This window comes from Megalobrama amblycephala, linkage group LG8, assembly GCF_018812025.1.
Source record: "Megalobrama amblycephala isolate DHTTF-2021 linkage group LG8, ASM1881202v1, whole genome shotgun sequence".
In the NCBI taxonomy this organism is placed as follows: Eukaryota; Metazoa; Chordata; class Actinopteri; order Cypriniformes; family Xenocyprididae; genus Megalobrama; species Megalobrama amblycephala.
Window position 1 is genome coordinate 10,888,226 of NC_063051.1, and position 20,962 is coordinate 10,909,187.

At 35.3% G+C, this 20,962-nt stretch overlaps 2 protein-coding genes across 9 annotated transcripts in view; one reads left to right on the plus strand and one right to left on the minus strand.

Annotated features, from left to right (window-relative positions):
* Nucleotides 1–20,962, minus strand: part of gabrb3 (gamma-aminobutyric acid type A receptor subunit beta3) — an 89,940-nt gene that overhangs the window by 64,186 nt on the left and 4,792 nt on the right. The window lies entirely within an intron of this gene.
* The window catches only part of gabra5 (gamma-aminobutyric acid type A receptor subunit alpha5), a 39,351-nt gene that overhangs the window by 2,766 nt on the left and 15,623 nt on the right, over nt 1–20,962 (plus strand). For 3 of the 6 annotated variants that reach the window (XM_048199224.1, XM_048199223.1, XM_048199221.1), the window contains 6 exons: nt 1,690–1,935; nt 2,509–2,593; nt 2,783–2,907; nt 4,341–4,408; nt 4,818–5,038; nt 14,086–14,168. In XM_048199224.1, the coding sequence (XP_048055181.1) occupies nt 2,511–2,593; nt 2,783–2,907; nt 4,341–4,408; nt 4,818–5,038; nt 14,086–14,168 (580 nt within the window). In that variant the 5' untranslated portion in view covers nt 1,690–1,935; nt 2,509–2,510. Of the gene's footprint in view, nt 1–27; nt 1,936–2,508; nt 2,594–2,782; nt 2,908–4,340; nt 4,409–4,817; nt 5,039–14,085; nt 14,169–20,962 lie in introns of those variants that run through there. The other 3 variants (XM_048199222.1, XM_048199225.1, XM_048199220.1) reach the window with 3 other exon arrangements.

Here is a 20,962-nt window from a genome sequence, read left to right on the forward strand (position 1 = left end):
GTTACTATTTTTGGAATCTTCACACTCTCTAACATTTGTGATGTTTCTGATTGTGTAGAGTAAAAAAAAGAATCCCAAAAAACATTACCAAATATATCACATATACAGTATGTATTGGGTTCAAACAGGCTGCTTTTGTGTCATTCTAGTGATCTTAGTTATTCAAGCTCTATTTAACATGTGCACATACACACTAAACTAGATCATGTTTATCAGATGCTCGCAGGACACAGGTGGACTGTAGATGTAACAGCTGCTCTTGTGTGAAAATCTCTGGAGTGCACATCAATGGAGTCAATCAGCAGTCAGACAAAAGCGCTTCAAATCCCCAAATCACATTACTACAATATCACATTATGCTTATTCAACAAACTGTCTGTGCTATCTTCATGAATCTTGTCCTAACGAATGCATGTTTTTTTTTTTTTTTTCCGATAGCACTGTGACCATTAAAGTCAACCCAAAGCAGATGTTTAATTTACTCAGTTGAATCAAAGACTTTCTTTGATTCTCTTGCTGTAAATTGATGTAACTTCAACGTGAATTACCCATAGTGTGTGCATTTTATCGAGATTCTTTAATACACTTGCTTGTTTATTTTTGAAGTTATAATCTTAATGCATTTATAGTGTTTTGCATGATCACTAGAATAGTAGTAACGCTTTTTTGTGATGTGTATGACACTGCAGACATTTCCCAGTTGTCTTGTCACCCCAAATAAGCATAAAATGTGTCATTATAGAGAAACTAGTTCAATAAGTTCTTTTCACTTATGCACAACATGAAATTGGAGCAGGTAGAGCTTTTTAAGGTTTTCATTTATTGACTGAGGCACTGCAGTGATATCAGCATCAGAAAAAAAATGGGATTAGAGTTCCCTCTGATGGCTGTCCTCATTACTACTCCATTCTGTTTCTTAGAAAACAATCCTTGCTCTCAAACCATTTTTATATAGTCCTACCGAATCAATATTATGTATATTTGACTGATACCTTGATATCTTTATATAGCCTACCTAGACTTCATATATTTTAACTCATTTATACGCAGGACTATTCTATAATTTACAACCCGTTATAATTGGGCAAAACTGATACTTTTAAACCTTAAATATCCCCAGTGGAGATATGATCCGCATGTAGAGAAAGCCAGTCTTCATTAAACAGCCTGGCGCAGGGGGGCTGCCTAAGGGTAAACGCTCGCGCGCAAAATGCATAGTAAGCAGAATTGTTGGGAAATCCACTCATTTTTTAACGTCCGCGCGCCGGTGACGGGTAATCGCGCTTTTCTCTGAATAAGCTCAAACAAGATAAGTTTCAAAACCCAACGGCCGCTTAAATTTCCCTCGGGGGGTAATTATGTAGCGCGAGCGGAGGTGACGTCCTATTACTTTGGTCCCAAACACGAACAAATGCCACTAGAGTGACAGTCGGGCTAGACTAGAGTGAGGAGAGCAACGGACGTCCAAACTGGCGACCCGGTAAGCGGAGAATCCTGTTAAACTCTGTAACGCGTGAACGGTTGCGCAGATAAGCGTTGAGATGTCGTGCTAGGCTGCCACAGAGGAAAGAAGGGGGAAAAGTAATGGTCTGTTAAAGGGAATGTGTTGACTAGAGGGAAAATAGGGGAAGAGAGAATACAAAGTCTATTTTAAGGGCTGTCTGGTTACTGTCGTTCAATTGGATTTAGGAGTGATGAAGAGCTCTTTGGGATGCGGGGGAAAGGAAGGGATGCTCTGCAGCGGTTGTTCAGTCACTGAATCGTAAAAGAGGACAGAACAATGAGCCTGTATGGTTAAGACTGGATATATCTGAAGAACAACGCATCATACTACTGCTGTAAGCTGAACGTTGCGGGATTTTGCTCACTGCTTCAAAAGGAATTCATTGCCATTTTTTATCAACGTGGATCTACTGCACCATTCAGGTATTTAAGGTAAGGTACGAGGCTTTTACTGTACACTATCTCTGCACAACTCTGCTTTGTAGGACTCACTATAAATGTTCGACAAGTTTATACGCCAGAGGCTGTTAAAACTAAGCATTACAGCTGCTGCAAACTCAGCGCTCCTACAGCTTTTTACAAACCATCACGTTGAAAGAAATATTGCAAACTGGCATTCAAGGGAAATGCACAAAACATGGTTGCTTGACAGAACGGATTCTTAAAATTTAAAATTCAAAGAACTTGTATAGTATCTGAAATTGTCAAATAAATTATTTTTGAATTATTATTACTTATTTTTTATTATTATTATGATTTTTATTAAAAATAAATAATAAAAAAGTGTCCCAATTGTAGCAATTTAACAATCCCAATTGTTATTTGTTCAACACTTTTTGTTTTTAAGTTTACTGATCATCCCATTTTAGGGATTTTGTATGCACATCTGTTTCTGTCTTACCTTCTTAATTTATTTTAAATTAATCTGTGCATAATTCAGTTTCATGGAGAATGGTCAGATTATCATGCTTGTATGAATGACTCCATATGCTGGACTCTTTGCAGGTATGGGATATGGACTACACTGCAGCACCAAAATGAGAAGTCTGTGGGTCGGTGTTTTGTTCATAACTTTCACCTGCCATCTGAGGTAGATTACATGTTTAATGTAACTTAATCTATTTCTCATTGACTTTATATTATTTTCTAGTTAATTGCAGGGGTCAATTAATGTATACATGTATGTCTATTGATACGTATCATTTTATCAGTGTGGTCACCTAATGTATGGGAACTAATACATGTAGTTATTAATTATCTGTGGGGTCTTGTGCATCAGCCTCTCCCAGTCTACTACAGGGACTCCTAAAGAGTCAGAGCTCAATGATAACATCACAGTATTTACACGAATCCTGGATGGATTGCTGGATGGCTACGATAACAGACTGCGACCTGGGCTTGGAGGTAAACTCTGCCTAGATACCATTTTCATTTAAAAAAAAACAAAAAAACAATCTGTAGCAAGATCGTGATTTAGTGAGAGGTGTTTTTTTTTCTTTGTATATTAGGGCAATTTATGTCTGGCATTGACCTCCGGTAGTTATTGTGAATAGATGTTTTCAGATAAAGGCTTCAGATGGTTTTTGAAAAACAGAGAGAACGCCTGCACATTCCATCGTGACCAGCAGCATGAAGGACTTTCAAAAAAAAAAAAAAAAAAGAGAGAGGGAGAGATGCTGCTTCTATTCAATCCATTAACTGTGAAGAAAAGTACATAAAAAAACTACAAAAAACAATCTGTGTTTTCATACAGGAGATGTTTGCACAGAGCAGAAGTGATCACTGAAATTGCCTGGTCCTCTGTGAAAATCAAATGGCCACTATTTCCCGGCACTTGCAATTACAGTGTTCTTGCAAGAGACAGAGAGATGGAGAGAGAGAGAGAGAGAGAGAGGGTGGGAGAGAGAAGGGATATGAATGTTGCTGCTGACCTTGAGAAAGCTATCGTTCTTTTCAAAAGGTGCAGGTTCATTGTTCTCAGAGGTCGAAAGCATGCCATTATGGCAGAGAAAGAGAATAAGGCTGCTCTGTTTCCATGTGAGAGAGTTCAAGGTAGCACATCTCGTAACTGTAGCAGCAGCAACATGATGTCAATTGACAAATGATGGATTTGGACTTGATTTAGTGCTTTGAGAAGGAAAGTGCAGTCAGGAGCCTGAAATTAATTGCTTTTCATTTAAAATGAATGCAACAAACAGAAATATTGTGGGTGAATCAATGCATACTTTAATGGAAATTCTGCATATATTTTATATAATATAAACATTCTATATATTCATTTACTATATATGTATGTATGTGTGTGTATACACAGACACACACACACACTATTTACTTATTTATTTATATATATATTTATATGGTAACACTTTTCAAGGTTCATTAGTTAACTACATTAGTTAACATGAACTAATAATCAACAACACTTCTACAGCATTTATTAATCTTTGTTAATGTTAATTTCAACATCAACGAATACATTATTAAAATCAAGAGTTGTATTTGTTAACATTAGCTGTTAACTAACTTGAACAAACAATGAGCTGCTGTATTTTTATTAACTTTAACGTTAACAAAGATTAACAAATACTGTAAAAAATTTTTTTACTGTATTTGCTCATGGTTAGTTCATGTTTGTTAATACATGAACTAATGTTAACAAATGAAACCTTATTGTAAAGTGTTACCATTTATACTTTATTGGAAATTCTCTCTCTCTCTCTCTCTCTCTCTCTCTATATATATATATATATATGCAGAATTTCGATTATAGTATAAATATATAACATCCAAAATTAAACTTAATCTAATAAATGACCTTTTTTGTGACTTTACAGAGAAAGTGACTGAAATTAAGACCAACATATTTGTCACCAGCTTTGGGCCAGTGTCAGATACTGAGATGGTAAGTATTTAAACCATATTCTTTTTTCATGATGAAACACCATTCATTCACCTCTACAGCTGGAAATTCCCAACTGAGATCACTCTTCATCAAGACCCCCTTCATTAAATCCTGACTCCATCTGTAACATTACTTCACCTCTGCAACATTTCCTGAAATTCTGCATGCAGTATCTTAGGTAGGTCACAGTATGATCTGATGAATGAAACTATTGTTAATTTTTATATTCAGTCATGTGGCACATTTGATTTTGCCTTCAGGCAAGGTCATCGCTGTAATTCATGGGCCCCTGGAGAAAAAGTTTATGGGGAGGCCTTAGTGGGCCCCTCCTCCTCATCACAGGGCCTGGGGTCCCTCACGACGACCCTGCCTTCCGCTGCACACTAAATGAACATTTTCCTTTGAACAGGAATACACCATTGATGTGTTTTTCCGTCAAAGCTGGAAAGATGAGCGTTTGTGTTTCAAAGGGCCGATGGAGATGCTACCTCTGAATAACCTGCTGGCCAGCAACATCTGGACACCCGACACCTTTTTCCTTAATGGCAAAAAATCCATTGCTCACAACATGACTACGCCCAACAAGCTTCTGAGACTGAAGGATGATGGGACATTGCTGTACACCATGAGGTACCAGTTTAAGCTACAATGCCTTGTCATTTCACAGTATGAACTGCTGTCTGCACGGATGGATTAGATTAGTTATGGGTAGTGCAGCCATACATTTAACCTTCAACTCATTTATGGCCTCCTCACCCTTGTTTTGCACTGCTGAACCCTCTGCCATGTGACAGATGTGTTAAGCACACACGAACTCGGCTCCCGCTGTACTCAGCATCTCATGTTCCACATCGTACTATCTCAGTGGGAATGTTCAGCTTGCCCCCTGCTAAAGCTTTTTCTCTGTACTTTTTCCATCTTCTCACAAGAGGACACAATTTTTTCTTTGTTGTTTTCATTAGTGGTTCCTCATGCTTATTTATTCTCTTTATATTTCACAGACAAAATTCTTCTTGCTCTTATTATGCTATAGACTTAAATGATACTACACAGTGTCACAATCACAGTGATTTTCCCAACAGGCAAAGAATTCACATAGCCTTACATTGAAAAGGGATCAGAAGCATCATCTCTCAGGTTCAGAATATCATAGAATCTTTGAGGTGGGCTCTTTTGATTTGGTACCTCATGTCCTGAGGCCATGTATAGGGTCTTTCAGGCCCCTAGGCAGGGTTCAGCAGTAACGTTTGTGTATTTGTTTTTTTGTTTTTTTATTTATGCCCTGCCGACATTTTTACAAGCCCTAACACACAAAAATACAAATTTATATATATTTTTTTCATTTTTAAAATTTTTTATATTTATAATTTAAATAATTACTACTTTTTGATGCATTAATAAATATTTATTATTGAACATATTATATTCCCGTTTTTAAACAAATTATTTTTAAAAATAAAAAATACAAATTTTTAAGCTTTTCTTTACAAAAAAGCTGAAAATTATACAGCTTTTATAATTATACCGTAAACTACGGAGTCCCACTCATGACATGCAAGAACAAAAAAAAAAGTATTTTGCATACTATAGATTTAGATTTAATAATTCGTTCCCTTGATTTACTAAATCGTGCGCACAATTTACTATTTTGTTCCCTCGATTTACTAAATCCTGCACACGATTTACTATTTCGTTGCTCAATTTGCTAAATCGTGCGCAGTTTGCACATGATTTATAAATCGAGGGAACTAAATAATAAATCGTGCGCATGATTTAGCCTGCTATTTTTTTCCTGCATGTCATGTATGGGGCTCCGTAGTAAACAGCAATTAATTCATAAACACTTTTGCTGGAAAATGATGGAATGCAGTATACTGCAAAATCTTAAAAAAAAAAAAAAAACTGATTGTATTGTAATTTTCAATCTATCATTACAGAAGCTAACAAGACTAATTACATTCTTGCACTTTTGACTAAACAGTAAGATTCGCAATTAAAAAAAATCTTTTGACTTTGGTTAGTGTGCTGATGCCCCAAAGGCTCTATTTGTGGACCCTTCAATAACACAGATTCAAAATTTGTTGAAACTCCACACACATTTTCTTTAGAAAATGTACCTACTGTATCTAGTTTTTTTATTTTTATTTTTTATGCCTTAGACCAGTCATCCAAGGGTGTTTCAACCTAAGGGTGTTCCAGAGAAAAGAAAGTAAGAGGGGGGTGAGACAAAATGAGAGACAGAAACAAAGGAAAACGAGAAAACAGAAGAGATTTTGCTTTATGTTTTATGCCCCTGTTGTTGAGTTGTTCTTCACAGACTGTCTGCTCCATTACTCGCAGTACCAGGGTACAGCGAGAGAACACACACACACACACACACATGCACACACTTACAATCACATACACACACAGTTTCTGCTCTCCAAGCTATCATCAGCAACAATCTACTGCCAAGTGCAGTGCACTGCTGTGTTAGTGCTGTATAAAAGCTGCTATTGTTGTTCTTGAAATGGCATCAATACTAAATCTTCTCTATAGTAGAACCTGCTTGTTTAAGTGCTGAATTTTGAGGCGCACAATCGTAATAGTGTTTAGACTGTGGTGGTTACGTATTAGTAATTTTTATTCTCCGAGGTTACAGTTATGATGATCCATTATATAATGAGTTATTAGCTTTTATTAACCCAAATTCAAATGCAATGCGGGATTTGCCGAGTTTTCCATAGAGGTAACAATTAGATTTCATGTAGTAGGGCTAAAGTAATATAAAATAAATTAAAAAGGCAAAGAACATGGATCATTTAATTTACACAAAACACATTCCTTTCTCATTTGCGAAGCTTTGCTGTTTCGGTTTTATTGTGATGTATATTGTGAGATCAAATACATATTACAAAATTATTCAATTGATAAAGCCTTAGATAGAGCTGCTTTTTAGACTGTAGATTGAATGAGACCATCAATCAAACATTAATGACTCTGAGAGGAAATGACTTGGAGCATGTCATTTAGAAATCAATGGTGGAGCTATTGTAGCTTGCCTACAATAAACTCTGCCCAGTGTTGCATTTCCTAACAGTGCAAACCATTAAAAGGGCTTTTTACCACTCACTAATGCACACATTGTTTCCGGAATAGTGATCAGCAGTAAGGTTGTTTTTTTTCTTGCTGAGATGGAAAGGAGCACCTTAGCTGCCATGAAAAGCAGGGCAAAACAGTTTCACCACCCACATTCTAAAAGTGGAATGCAGTCTACAGGCTTTTATTAGAGTTAAAAAGGAGGTTATGAGACCGAACAAAAGGGAGATGTTCTAGAAACTGTCAAATCTTCTGAAGGATCTGCCATGTTTTGAAAATAACTGCTTAGCTTGAGTTTGATGTTGAGAAAAATGGTGCAGTAGGCAAACATGTATTGTAAAAATTGCAAGTGTAAAAAAAAAACATTTTAAAATATGTTAATAAAACAACAGGGTTTTAATTTTTATTTTTATAAATAAAAACAACAGTGTCATAACCAACATAAACGTTGAGGGGGACACATCCACTTTACTATTCAGATTAATGGTTGACCAATATGAGTTTTTCAGTAAGCGATCTTAAATGTGTTAATATCTGTTAATCTATTAATAAATTATTATCTGTTTATATTCTTGTCTATGTAAATAACTGTTAAAAATACCACTTTGTAATGACACAGATATCTGATTCTCCATGTTTTTCAAACAATTACTTTACTTGACTGTGAATGTGCAAATTAATACAAAGTCCTGTAGTGATAGCATAATTTCCATATATTGCAATGACATACATGCACTGTATATGCAACCTGAATGGTAGATACTGTACATCTAATATTAAAAAGCACAAACTATTACAATATTATCTCTTTAATATTTAAGGAAAGAGTAAGAAAGTAGTATTTTAAGTTGTGCATTATTTATATACACCTGAGGTTTGTATCTTAATATTGTGTTAGCACAGAATCAGCCACCATTATTTATAGATACAGACTTTTTTTTTATCCACCTTTTTCCTGAGGGGCCTACTGCATTTTGAATTATTGGTGGAACTTCCGGTTTGGGGAACATCAAATAATAAGGCTGCACTACAAATAATCCTTATCAGCCAGTTTGACTGTATGAGCTGTCAATTTCCCTTCATGTTTTATTTTCAGACGTCAGAAGAATAACGTAACACTTAGTATTTTAATGTGATATGGTATCACAAGAATATCCATGGCAAGAACTCTTTTCAGTCGCTGCATTCTTTTCCTCCTGATTATTTTCTTTTTTCATTGTATTCTGCTGTAAAAATATGAAAAAAGACAACATATACTGCGCTTTTGTGGTCTGCTCTCCTGATTTAATTCACGATTTATCACATGAATAATTCACTGGAATGCACTAAGAATCTCTCGTTTTTCTCCCAAAACCCCACGTCTCTTTTCAGGTTTGTTTTCACACAGATGCTTTAAAATGTAATTTTAATTCTAATCCCTATTAGCAGCATTTACTGGAATGTTTCTAAAGCAGGTAAATACAGTATTTGTTATCAGCCAAAATGACGGAAAGCACTTTGAGATTATCACTATTAATCACTCAATGCTAAAATTTATCACATTTTTTGATTAAAGGCATAATATGTAAGATTTTTGGAGTAAACTATTCAAAAACCAATAGAACAGTGTTATATATTTTGTTGACTTGTGTACTTACATTATCCCAGATGTTTCCAAGAATGTTTAAATCCAGAGAAATAAGCAATTTTAACCAAGACATGTGCGTCGCCTATCAATGACATCATACCTGCGTTACCCTCGGTTTCCAGTTTGATTTTGTAGAAACCATGGAAACACCAAAGACGCTTTAATATATTACATGTTTTATTAGACAAGGGAACAACTGTTTGGAGACATTTATAGACAGAAACTAAAAATAGCTCAACATGTTTAGTCTTATTGTTTGAATCTCGTTTTCTTGATTATATTAATATGATATTCTAATATCGATCTAGCTTACTGCAGTGTGCAACAAATGTCTAGTAGCAACTGCTGCAGAGTGAACATTATAACACTGAGTAATGTTATAACATCGTTTTCAAAACACTCAAATGTATCTAATATGATAAAACAGTGCAGCGTTACCTCACATACGCTTGACTGGAAGAAGAGAAGCGGCGACTGTGGCATAATAAAAGCTCCGCTGCTCTCGAGGCATGTGTCGCGCTCGTCTCTCATTAACAATCACTCCAGCGTCTTCAGCTCCAACATCACTCACCCTCATACAGTAATGTTAATAATCTCATCCATGAACATGATTTCTGCCCGAGTCCCATTGGATTCTTTTACCCTGGCTGTGAGGTGAAGACAACATCTCCCATGATTCTGTGCTTAATCTCGGCGTCATCAAGCTACGCCTTTGTTTTGAATAGGCGACCTCTAGTGGCGAAAAATTACATATTGTGCGTTTAAAGGTGCCATCAAATGAAAAATGTAATTTACCTTGGCATAGATGAATAACAAGAGTTCAGTACATGGAAATGACATACAGTGAGTCTCAAACACCATTGTTTCCTCCTTCTTATGTAAATCTCATTTGTTTAAGCATGTTGCTAATGTACTGTTAAATGTGGTTAAAGTTACCATCGTTTCTTACTGTATTCACGGAGACAAGAGCCGTCGCTATTTCCATAATTTAAACACTTGCAGACTGTATGATTCATAAACAACTTCATTCTTTATAAATCTCTCCAACAGTGTGTAATGTTAACTTTAGCCTTTTAGCCACGGAGCACAGCCTCAAACTCATTCAGAATCAAATGTAAACATCCAAATAAATACTATACTCACAGGAATCGATGCATGCATGCAGCATGAATGACGAACACTTTGTAAAGATCCATTTTGAGAGTTATATTAGCTGTGTGAACTTTGTTTATGCTGGTTAAGGCAGTCCAGAGCTGGCGGCAGGGGAGCGCGAGATTTAAAGGGGCCGCGCACTGAATCGGTGCATATATAATTATGGCTCAAAATAGGCAGTTAAAAAAATTAATAAAAAAAAATCTACGGGGTATTTTGAGCTGAAACTTCACAGACACGTTCAAGGGACACCTTAGACTTATATTACATCTTGATAAAACTGGTTCTAGGGCACCTTTAAGGCAACGTATGTTGTATAATACAGACATATATTACTACAGTGATATTTAACACGTCTGTAATATTTCTTAAATTACTTTTAAATTTCCTTTTAATGTTCTAAGGTTAAAGGATAAGAAGAATAATGTCACTTCATTGTACCCAATTTTTTTTTTTAAAGCTTATTATTGTATTCATAGAGCAAACCTTTTTTCTGATTGTTTACAGTTTAACAGAAGTTACTCCCATAATTCAAACAAAGCGTCGTGGGGCATAGGAAAAAGGTGGATAGAACGCTCTATGATATATAATTTATGAGCTTTAATGGGCTATCACAGACCAAATAAAGCTCACCGTCAGGATAAAGCTCTGAGCGCTCACGATTTGTCAAGGCCCCAGTGCCACATCATTTCGTCTCCACATCCAGCAATGCTGACCTCAGCACTAACTGTGTTCAGTAAGTACATAGCGAGCCCTTCGCCTCCCATATGGCTGGTTTTGATAAAGTTGTGTGAGCTGGTCGAATGGAGGTTGAGTTTAGAGGACAGTCCTTGATTTTTCCAATACAGCAATTCATCATGGAGCTGTCAGAGATGAAGGCCCTGTGCTGATTAAGTGAAGGAACAGCGCCTCACGTGTCCCGCCCCATTAATTACATTCTCGCAGGACTTCCAGTCAGAGATGCAACCACGGGCCCTTCAACCCTGGTCCCATCCTCACTTGCTGATGATGGAGGTTTTAAGCAGTTCCGGTTCCATGGCAATATCAAGCCCTTCATTACGCTGTCAGCTGAGGGTCAGTGCTGACATCTTATTGCATTGCTTACACCAAAGCAGTGAATAGGCTCCAGCCAGGACGTTAAGGGAGGGCTTAATGGCCACAGGGTGGCATAATGAGCCAGCCATCCTGTTCTCATTATGGTAATGCTAGCTATGATCAGACTTGATCTCATATAATTGCTTTGCTAAATGGCCTTGCTGATGACTTTCTTTAGCAGCAGACTTTGGACATTGATTTAAATAGAATTTATGCAACAAGACATGGACGAGTCTGTTTGATGCATGAACATTTCTTTGTTACATACATCTTTGCAACAGGAAATTCCTGAAACCATTGGCTGTTTGACAGAGAGACGATAATTATGTGATGCTGCTTCCATTTCATATTTCTAATGCCATGTTAGATCATTTATATACTCTATAACATCCAGCTATCGGATTCAAGGGTACTCTCTCTGTTAGGATGAATTAATGTTGTCCAGTTGCAAAATCCATCTCAGTCACAATGTCTTTGGCCACAGATCTTTTCAGGAAATCATACAGTTAAAACATAAAAAAAAAAAAACTGTTTCATAAGTGTTCCACTAGAGGGGGCTACAGGACAGTGGATTTAGCCACTGCAGAACCACTGCACCTTTCTCTACATCAGGGGTTTTCAAACTTTTTGATACCAAGGATCCCCTTGTGGGGAACACCATAAAATATAAAGGCAACTATCTATTTTCATAAGACTTATTTATACTGTGTGAAACATAGTGATTTTTATTTATATGTAAAGACGACATGTATGCAAAAATAAATAATTTACTTTTATGTTGTAACTGTACTAAAGCCAATTATTTACAGTACTTTAATAATTTAATTTAATTATTAAATGTATTAAAATTTATTTTATTACTTAATTTATTAAAATATTATTTGGAAAAGTTAAGCAGGGTTTCTCTCTCTTAAATCAAACGCAAAAATTCATATAGTAATGGCATTAAATATTGCATGCATGCATGCAAAAAAAAAAAAAAAAAAGAATATCTTCCTCAGTATTTTTGTCCTGTTTTCCAATACAGATATCTAAACATCTTTAAATAAAGATACTTGAGATGCAAATGTTAAACAAAGTCTTGAAAAATTGAGTTTATACTTAAAATAAGAAAATTATCTTTTATGAAAACTTCCCTTTGAATAAAGTTGATTTTTTTTCTGAGCCCACTGGCAGATATTTGTTATATTTTTTTAAATCATAAATTCACTTCATTTCAATCAATTTCACATAAAACAAGACTTAATATTTGATGTAATTTTGCATCTCAAGTAAATGTATCTTGATTTAAGAATTTTTAGACAATTGCACTGGAAAGAAGACAAAAATACTGAGGAAGAACATCCCTTTTTTTGTTGTGTGATCAGAAGGTACAGTAAAAATTATTTCCATATTCTAGTGGATGGGAGCAGAGCAATTCAAGCTCATTTGTAAGATGAATTAAAAAGTAATGGATATCTGTTGGAAGTTGTATTTTCAAACTCCGAAGTGTTGATAATACAACTCGTGTTTCTCCTTAGACATAAATATTGATGTATATTGGGTTCCCTAAAATTTATTCCTTAAATGTTCTTTATTCTGTCTTAAAAAGTCTTAAAATTTACCTTCATAAAACCTGCAGAAACCCTGATTAAGTTTGTAGAATTTTCTTTCTTACCTGCTATTAGAATAATAGTAGATATATACCTGAACAGAAACAATTCAATTTATATAGCACTTTTCACAATAAATGTCATTCCGAAGCAGCTATAATCAATAAACATTAAAATTATTGCTTTTAAGTTCACAAGTGAAAATCACATTGTACAGATTCATTTTCTCTCTCTCAAAAAAATGAGCAAAAAAATTAAATAAATAAATAAAAAGACAATTTTTTGTTAAAAGACTGGCTGACAGTGAAAATGAAACTGCAAAAAGTTTAACCGAAACCAGAAGTTATTCTATGAAGTGAAAGCATGTATGATATCTCTTAAAATGAAAAACAAAATGATGAAAAGCAACAAAAACAATAGTAATTTTATGTACAATATAAAAAAATATTTTATTTTTCATAGTAAATAAAACAAAGATTATTGGAGTATGTTTTACAATAAAATAGTATGTCAGTCTTTCAGTCTTCTTCTTTTAGTTTATGTAATTTAATTATTAGATAATTTAATAATTTAACTGGGCTGAAACTGAATCAGTCTTCACTTGTTGGTGACAGAACTGAAAGTAGTGATATTTAAAAAAAAAAAAAAAAAAAAAAAGTCTCTTTTAGTCCTCAAATATTTCAATAGGTGGCGTTGTCAGCTCAGAATAGGTCTTTTAAATCCTGCTGTATGCATGAATGAAAACTGAGAATAATTGAATAGGAAATGACATTTGTATGTATGTGTTTATGCAGTTGGTGTGTGTGTGTGGTTATGAGCAAAGCCAGAATTAGCAGTGATTTACTTCACCGATTTGGCAGCATTCCTACTTCTGGCACATGATGGCACCCTTGTTCTATAAATACATCTAAAAGCTCTCAACACATGCAAGCTCAGTCTTCCTATTAATATACACTCGTTAGTCAATCCTATAGCTTACTTTAAGACGATTTCCAATAAGAAAATTGATTGAATCATCAGTGTTGCAGTGATGCAAATGATAATTTAAGGCATGTTTATATTAGCAACTGATCTCTAAAACATATTGTCAGAAGTGCTGATCTATAACCATATCTTAATGTTTCTCTCTTCAGATTGACCATATCAGCCGAGTGTCCCATGCAGTTGGAGGATTTCCCTATGGATGCTCATGCCTGCCCACTCAAATTTGGCAGCTGTAAGTCCATAAGGTTTTATGTTGAATGTGGAAAAATCCCCCTTGCCACACATAAAAAAAAAAAAAAAAAGAAAAAAGAAAAAAAAAACTCTTGTACATGTTTCATTGGCATTACAAAAAGATTTTAAATAGCAGATTCTAAGAAATCATAACAGATCCCTCTAATCCCTCTAAATAGTCACTCAAAATGCACAATTACATCCATCTGTTATTCAGTTATTGTGAATAGCATCTTCTATTCTTATTTGGATGAAAAAAAAAATTGTGGAATATATACAGTACATTGGTTGTCTTAGCACAGCATGGTTTCATTTATGAAACATTAGCATGGTAATATGAAGCAACATTTTTCATATGAAATTTCCACTACAGGAGATGAAGGGAATTCATCTTTCTGATAATATGTACCAAACACCTCTTTGCATTAGTTTTTCTCTCTGCATATTTTCTTAATACGTTTTAGCATATTGAAATATTGAGTAAACATTGTGTACTAATTTGGCCCACTTTTGGCAGCTTGACAGACTGATTTTTAAGGTATGTCTGAACATATACTGAGTTCACTTTAGTCTCATTATCACGTGGCATCCTGTCCAAGAGCAGGATTAAGATTATCACCTGGTGCTTGCAGAGAGGAGGGTGACTTAAGGACTGGATTAGTTGGAAGTTGTCCTGCCATCCCTCCCACACTCACGTACACACTGCACACATATAAAAGAAAGGCTTTTTTGGTTCTAAGAAGCCAGGAATGACCTGAGATGAGCTCAGCTTTCTTTGATGTTTAGGGCATTACAGGATAGTACTGTACATGGAGTTAGGATACTGCAGAAACCATGACAGACAGCTCTTAAGAGGGGTGTCACTCATGTTTCAGGATTGTGCATATCTGAATATCTGATCAATTGTACGTTTGTAGCTGCATAGTAAAATCCTGAATCCTGATCTGACGTTCTTTAGGTTTTGAAGACCTCTCATAGGCTTTTAGGCAGCAGTGTTAAGCACAGATAAGAATACAGAAGAAATCAGTCTGGATAAGCTCTTTCATTTGTGTTAAATGTTATAGTTGTCATGGGGTAATAAATATTTCCATTTATCAATTTTGTATGTGTATTTAATCATGTGAATGTTGCTCTTGAAATGTAATAGTTGCATAAGGCCATGTATTTATGCTCTCCATGGGTACATCAAGGTTTATCAAATAAAAATCGCCCAGCATAAGGTGACGTTTAATCTAATCTGGCCCGTGACCTAAAATGAGTCTGATGCCGTGCATTTGGACATCTCATAGGCTTCCCAATGCGATTGGATGGATTGTTAAATTAGAACATCAGTTAGAAGTACAGTAGGGTATAAAAAGTAATCACACTAGCCTGAATAGTTTGACCTTGATGTATGTAGACAACCCTTCAAACAAATATTGAACCAGCCACACTGCATCAATTTAAGGTACTCCGCTGTCTAAAAAACCTTTTGTGCACCGAGAAAAACTCTCCTTTTCATGGGCTGACTAGTATAGTGAAAATATTTTTCCAACAAGGCTTAGTAGTTCAAAAGATCTCTTATTGTCAGTTCTGGAGACTGGCTTAAGTTCTCCAGGATTTTTTTTCCCTCAACCAGTTCTTGTTTGTTCTGACATTTCAGATCTTTCCTATGGACAATAGCATATCCAACAACATTAATTGTTTTAATTTTTTCCCTCTCATTGATTTTATATATTAATAATATATATTTATATATTATCTATTTTATCATAGAAACAAGAACTACCTTACCCACCATAAATATTTAATGAAGGTTGAACATGACTTTTAGAAATGATTAGAACGGTGTGAATAAACATGAACTATTCTGTACAGAAATCATTGGCTTTTAGTCATTTTGTTTAATTAGTAATTTCTCTGCGTTTTTTTTTTGAGATTTTTTAATTTTACATTCTACTTAAGATTTAAAACACCCTGTGAGCTATCTCAAATGTCTCAAATGGTATTAATTATTCATTGTCAGGTGGTAATTGAAAATTTAGCCTTCATTAGGACTTAGGAATGCTCTTACTTCGAGTTCACAGACTTGTTTAACGCCATTTTCCCTGCAAGAGTTACTCGATATTCAGGCGGCAGAGAATTAGTGATTTAACTTGTAAATCGCACAACAAATGTGTTTACTTGAAGTATTGTGCTGTGTTATGTAAAGGGTTATATAAATTCTGTCTGCACTTAGCAGCTTTTGTTTGGCTGGTTGGATAACAGTGACAGACGCCTGATTTTAACTGTCATCTCAACCAAAATGCCTGAGAAAGGCAACACTGCCCATATAAACGACAACAGATTTGTGTTGTGAAACTATTGTGTGCATTATGTTAACGTGGAGCCTTTTCAGAAGGAATATTCTGCTCCTCAAAGAGACGCAGACAGTCATCTCTGGCTATGGGTATTATCCTTTACATGTAAGCATCTTGAGTGAATCCTGTACAAAGGCTTGAATTCAGGATTAATGTATATAGTCAAAGGGTCATTATCACAAAACAGCCCATGACGTGAAGCTGAGGAGTCTTGTATCACCATGAGAGGGTTTATTTTGCTGTGAAGACTGGCTGACTGCACATTATCCCACTTATTGCATGGCTTGACATGAAATATTGATTTGCGTTGAAATTATTTTATTAGTTGAGATGAAAGAGACTGTCTAGGAGCTCTGAACTCTCTAAATGACTGTCTGACTGTACATTAACCCACTTATTACATGGTTTCTTGACAATTTAATAAATAGAGATATGTTAGTTACATATAGAGACTTTGGAGAGAAAACACAAGTACAGCTATGTAGGATTTCTAGATGAGCCATCATTTATACAGTCATTATTCAGCTACAACAACAACAACAACAACAGTAATTTGCTATTTTCTGATATTTTTATCTCTGTCTTTCACTCCATATTCTTCATTCTGTATCTCTTTTTTGACATTCACTCTATGTCATGTCCATTAAGGTTTATTTTATGACATTAGTACCAATATCCTGTATATTTGGCACTTCCTGTACTGCAGTACAGCCTTCGGGCTCTCGTGCCATGCAGGCCAGATTCACCTCAAAAGATTATATACAGACCAAAGATTACTGTGGGATGATTCAACCTTGTAAAGGTCCCCAATGGTGAATCATATTTTTGTTCAGATTAATCCAATATATCTCTTCCCAGAGAGTTTTGGGAGAGAAATAAGCTAAGGTATAGGTTAGCAATGGAAGATGTACAATATGATGCTGGTCTACAAAATAACTTATCAATATATAGGCCTTTTTAAAGGATAGGCAGTAAACAAATATGCAAAATCATTCAAAATCCGTCCAAACACAGACATTTCAACAAGCATTTCAACAACCAAACCTTACAATCACAAACATATTCTGTATGATGCTAAAAATGATGCTAGCTGTTGTATATAGTATTAGATTCAACTTAGGGCAGTCAAGCCTTATAATCAGTGTAAAGAAAGACAGGCTTACTTTCAACCTTACAGGTTGAAAGGTGCGGAATTTGTAGGAAAGGAGAGAGTGTTATTTTTATGTTATTTCATTGCAGAAATGTAACGCAATCTGGGAAAACCCGTCGGATGTTGCGATGGAACGCTTTCAGTAAAGTCAAAAAATAGGTTGAATGTCATTTTTTTGGTCAAAATTGGGTTTTCATTAAATTATCATACTATAACATCTTGTCTATCATCTCAGAAAACATTAAAATTCACCTGTTCAGTGCAGAAAAATAGCAATTTATAGTGGCAAGGCTGTCTCTAACAGTACAGAACACACCCAGTGGAGCCCTGCTGAAAAATCCAGCTAAAACCAGCCTAAGCTATTTTAAGCTGGAAGTAACTGGTTTTAGCTGGTCTCCCAGCCTGGGTTAGCTGGTGTTCTGCTGGTTTAAGCTGGTCTCCCAGCCTCCCAGTCTCCTAGCTAACCAAAACCCGTAAAAACAACAACAACAACAACAACAACAACAAAAAAAACGGCCATAGCTTTCCCTCTCTTAACACTACAAAGACAGTTCACTTATCAGAATAAACCACATAACATGTAGAATAAAGGTGTATTAATGCAAATTTCCCACGAGTCCTGTATAAACTACGGCACGCAAAGATTTTTTTTCTAATACAATGTTATCATGAGAAGGCTGAGCACAAGAAAACAATGGAGCTATAATGAGCACACATGTCCTAATTATGTTTTATTAGAGATTGAATTGAAATCAAATACTGCCAAACTGCCCATATCACTTCTGAATAGGATGTATACTTCATAAAATGTATGAAAATGTGGAAATATATGGTTCAGATCACTCAAATAAATGGAGGCGCCCTTAAATGGTCAGATCTGGAGCTTGGGTGTCATCTAGTGAAAAGTTTGGTACTGTGCCCCAACAAAATCTTACCTAAAGCTCATTTTTGAAATATTTCAACCTAAAATTTGGAATGTTGACATTTTTGGCTTTTATTGTCTTGCAGTTTAAGGGTAAAACATGCTTTGTAATATATTATTATAAAATATAAACAATTATATTTTTACATTTTCATAAACGTAAACTTCTATAACTTTTTTTTTTATTTCACTTTCATAATTTATTTCACTTCTACAATAATCTGACTAGTGTCTTCTTTAAAACAAGACCAACCTTATGTCTATATTCCAAAGCATTCTTGAATTATGACCATTTATGTTTGGATAGTGCATTTTCATGTCTATGCGAAAAAAGGGGGTGACAGTTATTTAAACCTGTTTTTCCTCAAAATTCTGTTCCTAAAAGTCATAGCGATCAGCCAATTTCAGATAACTTTTGTTACAGACAAGCTATAAAAAGAAGTAAAAACAGATTTAGAAAGGGCTTGAATCCAGCTTTCATATGGTATTGAAACCTGTGATAGGTAAAATTTCACCATGCGATGTGTTTTCGCAGATCACATCACAAATGGAGTTTATATTACTCATGTCATTCTGGGAGTAAAAAGTCTTTATATGTAATTATCAAAGTTAATTAAAGGCCACTGTTTCAGGCTATAGTGGAAAATATCCTTGGTGAATCTTTGTCTTTCCTGAATGTAGCTACTACACACTTTCAGAGAAGTTTAATCACAATAACGGCAAAATGCTATCAACATTATTTTAATTTGATTGAATTTTATTAATTTAGACATTTAATTTTTAGAGATTGTCATTTTTTTAAGAATGTTTTGAGTGCTAATTTTTATAAGTATACTGTAGAAGAGAGAGACTGAAAGAAACCTAGAGTCTAATTCAGTTACTTCACAATGTCATTGATTTTAAATGCTGAAAGGCCTTGAATGTTACATTAAAAGCAAGAGTAGATTGTAAAGAGATGCACACAAGCAAAATGAAAACCCTGACATTCCAATCTCACTGAACAATTTCTTGTAAGTGTTTCAGTCATGTGTGAGTAAGAAGGTGATTCTACAGGCTATTCACTCTGTGGGCTGTGGTGACCCTGTCTTAATGAAGAGTTACATTTTGTTTTCCTCAAGTCTAAACACTTGACCTATGAGAAATATTTTTGTCCTCCATTTGCTAGACCTTGTCACTTCCTTTGCTTTATCAAACACTGTTTTCAGTATGTCAAAAAAGTATAAAACCTCTCAGAGTGCTCTGAGTATAATATAAAAACAAAATCCTAGGGGCAGACCGATTATCGGCGCGGATATTAAGCATTTTTATGGTTATCGGTATCGGTCATTTTCAAAACCAATTTGCCGATAAAATAATTTGGCTCTGATGCAGCCACCTCTGTCCGAGCGCACCACTCTCTGGCCTAGAGCAAGCTCCGCCCACCGCCCATCTGATTTGTTGGGAGTCACGAGTCCGGCCAATCAGCGCGGAAGGCTGAAGGCACTGAACGTTTTGCACTCTTGCACCGAAAGCACTTGCTAACTGGAGCAGTGTTGCCAAGTCTGCGGTTTTCCCTCAGAATTGGGCTACTTTTACACTGTTGCCGTGGGTGGTTTTTCATGTCTGCTGGTTGAATCGACCCAAAATAACGTGATATTTAGCCCCTGGAATGTGAAGTTTACCAGGGGAGCCCTTCAAAAACGCTAATTTTACCCCCCGGAACGCAGGGGTACCCCTGTGGGACCCCACTGAAATGCGATTGGGTTAAAAACAACCCAAGTTGGGTTGAAAATGGACAAACTAGAAAAATTTTGCCCAACCTGGAGTGCGTTTCCCGAAAGCATTGTTAGTAAACTATGGTCGTAAGTCCCTTTGAACTCTATTGGTAATGACAGAACTTGCGACCATAGTTTGCTTTGGGAAACACACCCCTGTATGGGTAGTTTTATTTAACTCAGCTATTGTTTAAAAATTACTGTTTTGCTTGCTTAAAATGAACCAAAAGTATATTGGAAATTAACATTTATTAATATGTTTAATACATGTACATTTGTTAATAAGTTTAATGAATAATAATTAAACAATAAACATTTATTAAATTGCTTATTAATAAATGTTCACCTTCTGATGATTATTGTTGCCTCTATAGTAATTATGTGTCTGATTTTTAATTTCCAACCTATTTTGGGTTCATTTTAAGCCAGCCATATAGTAATTTTTAAACAATAGTTGGGTTAATTAAAACTACCCAGCATGTTGGGCAAACATTTAATCCAACCGCTGGGTTAAAACAACCCTATCACTGAGTTTGTCCATTTTCAACCCAACTCAGGTTGTTTTTACCCAGCATTTCTTTAGTGTAGTATTGGACTTGACAAAGGTTATAGTTTCCCATTTTAACTTAT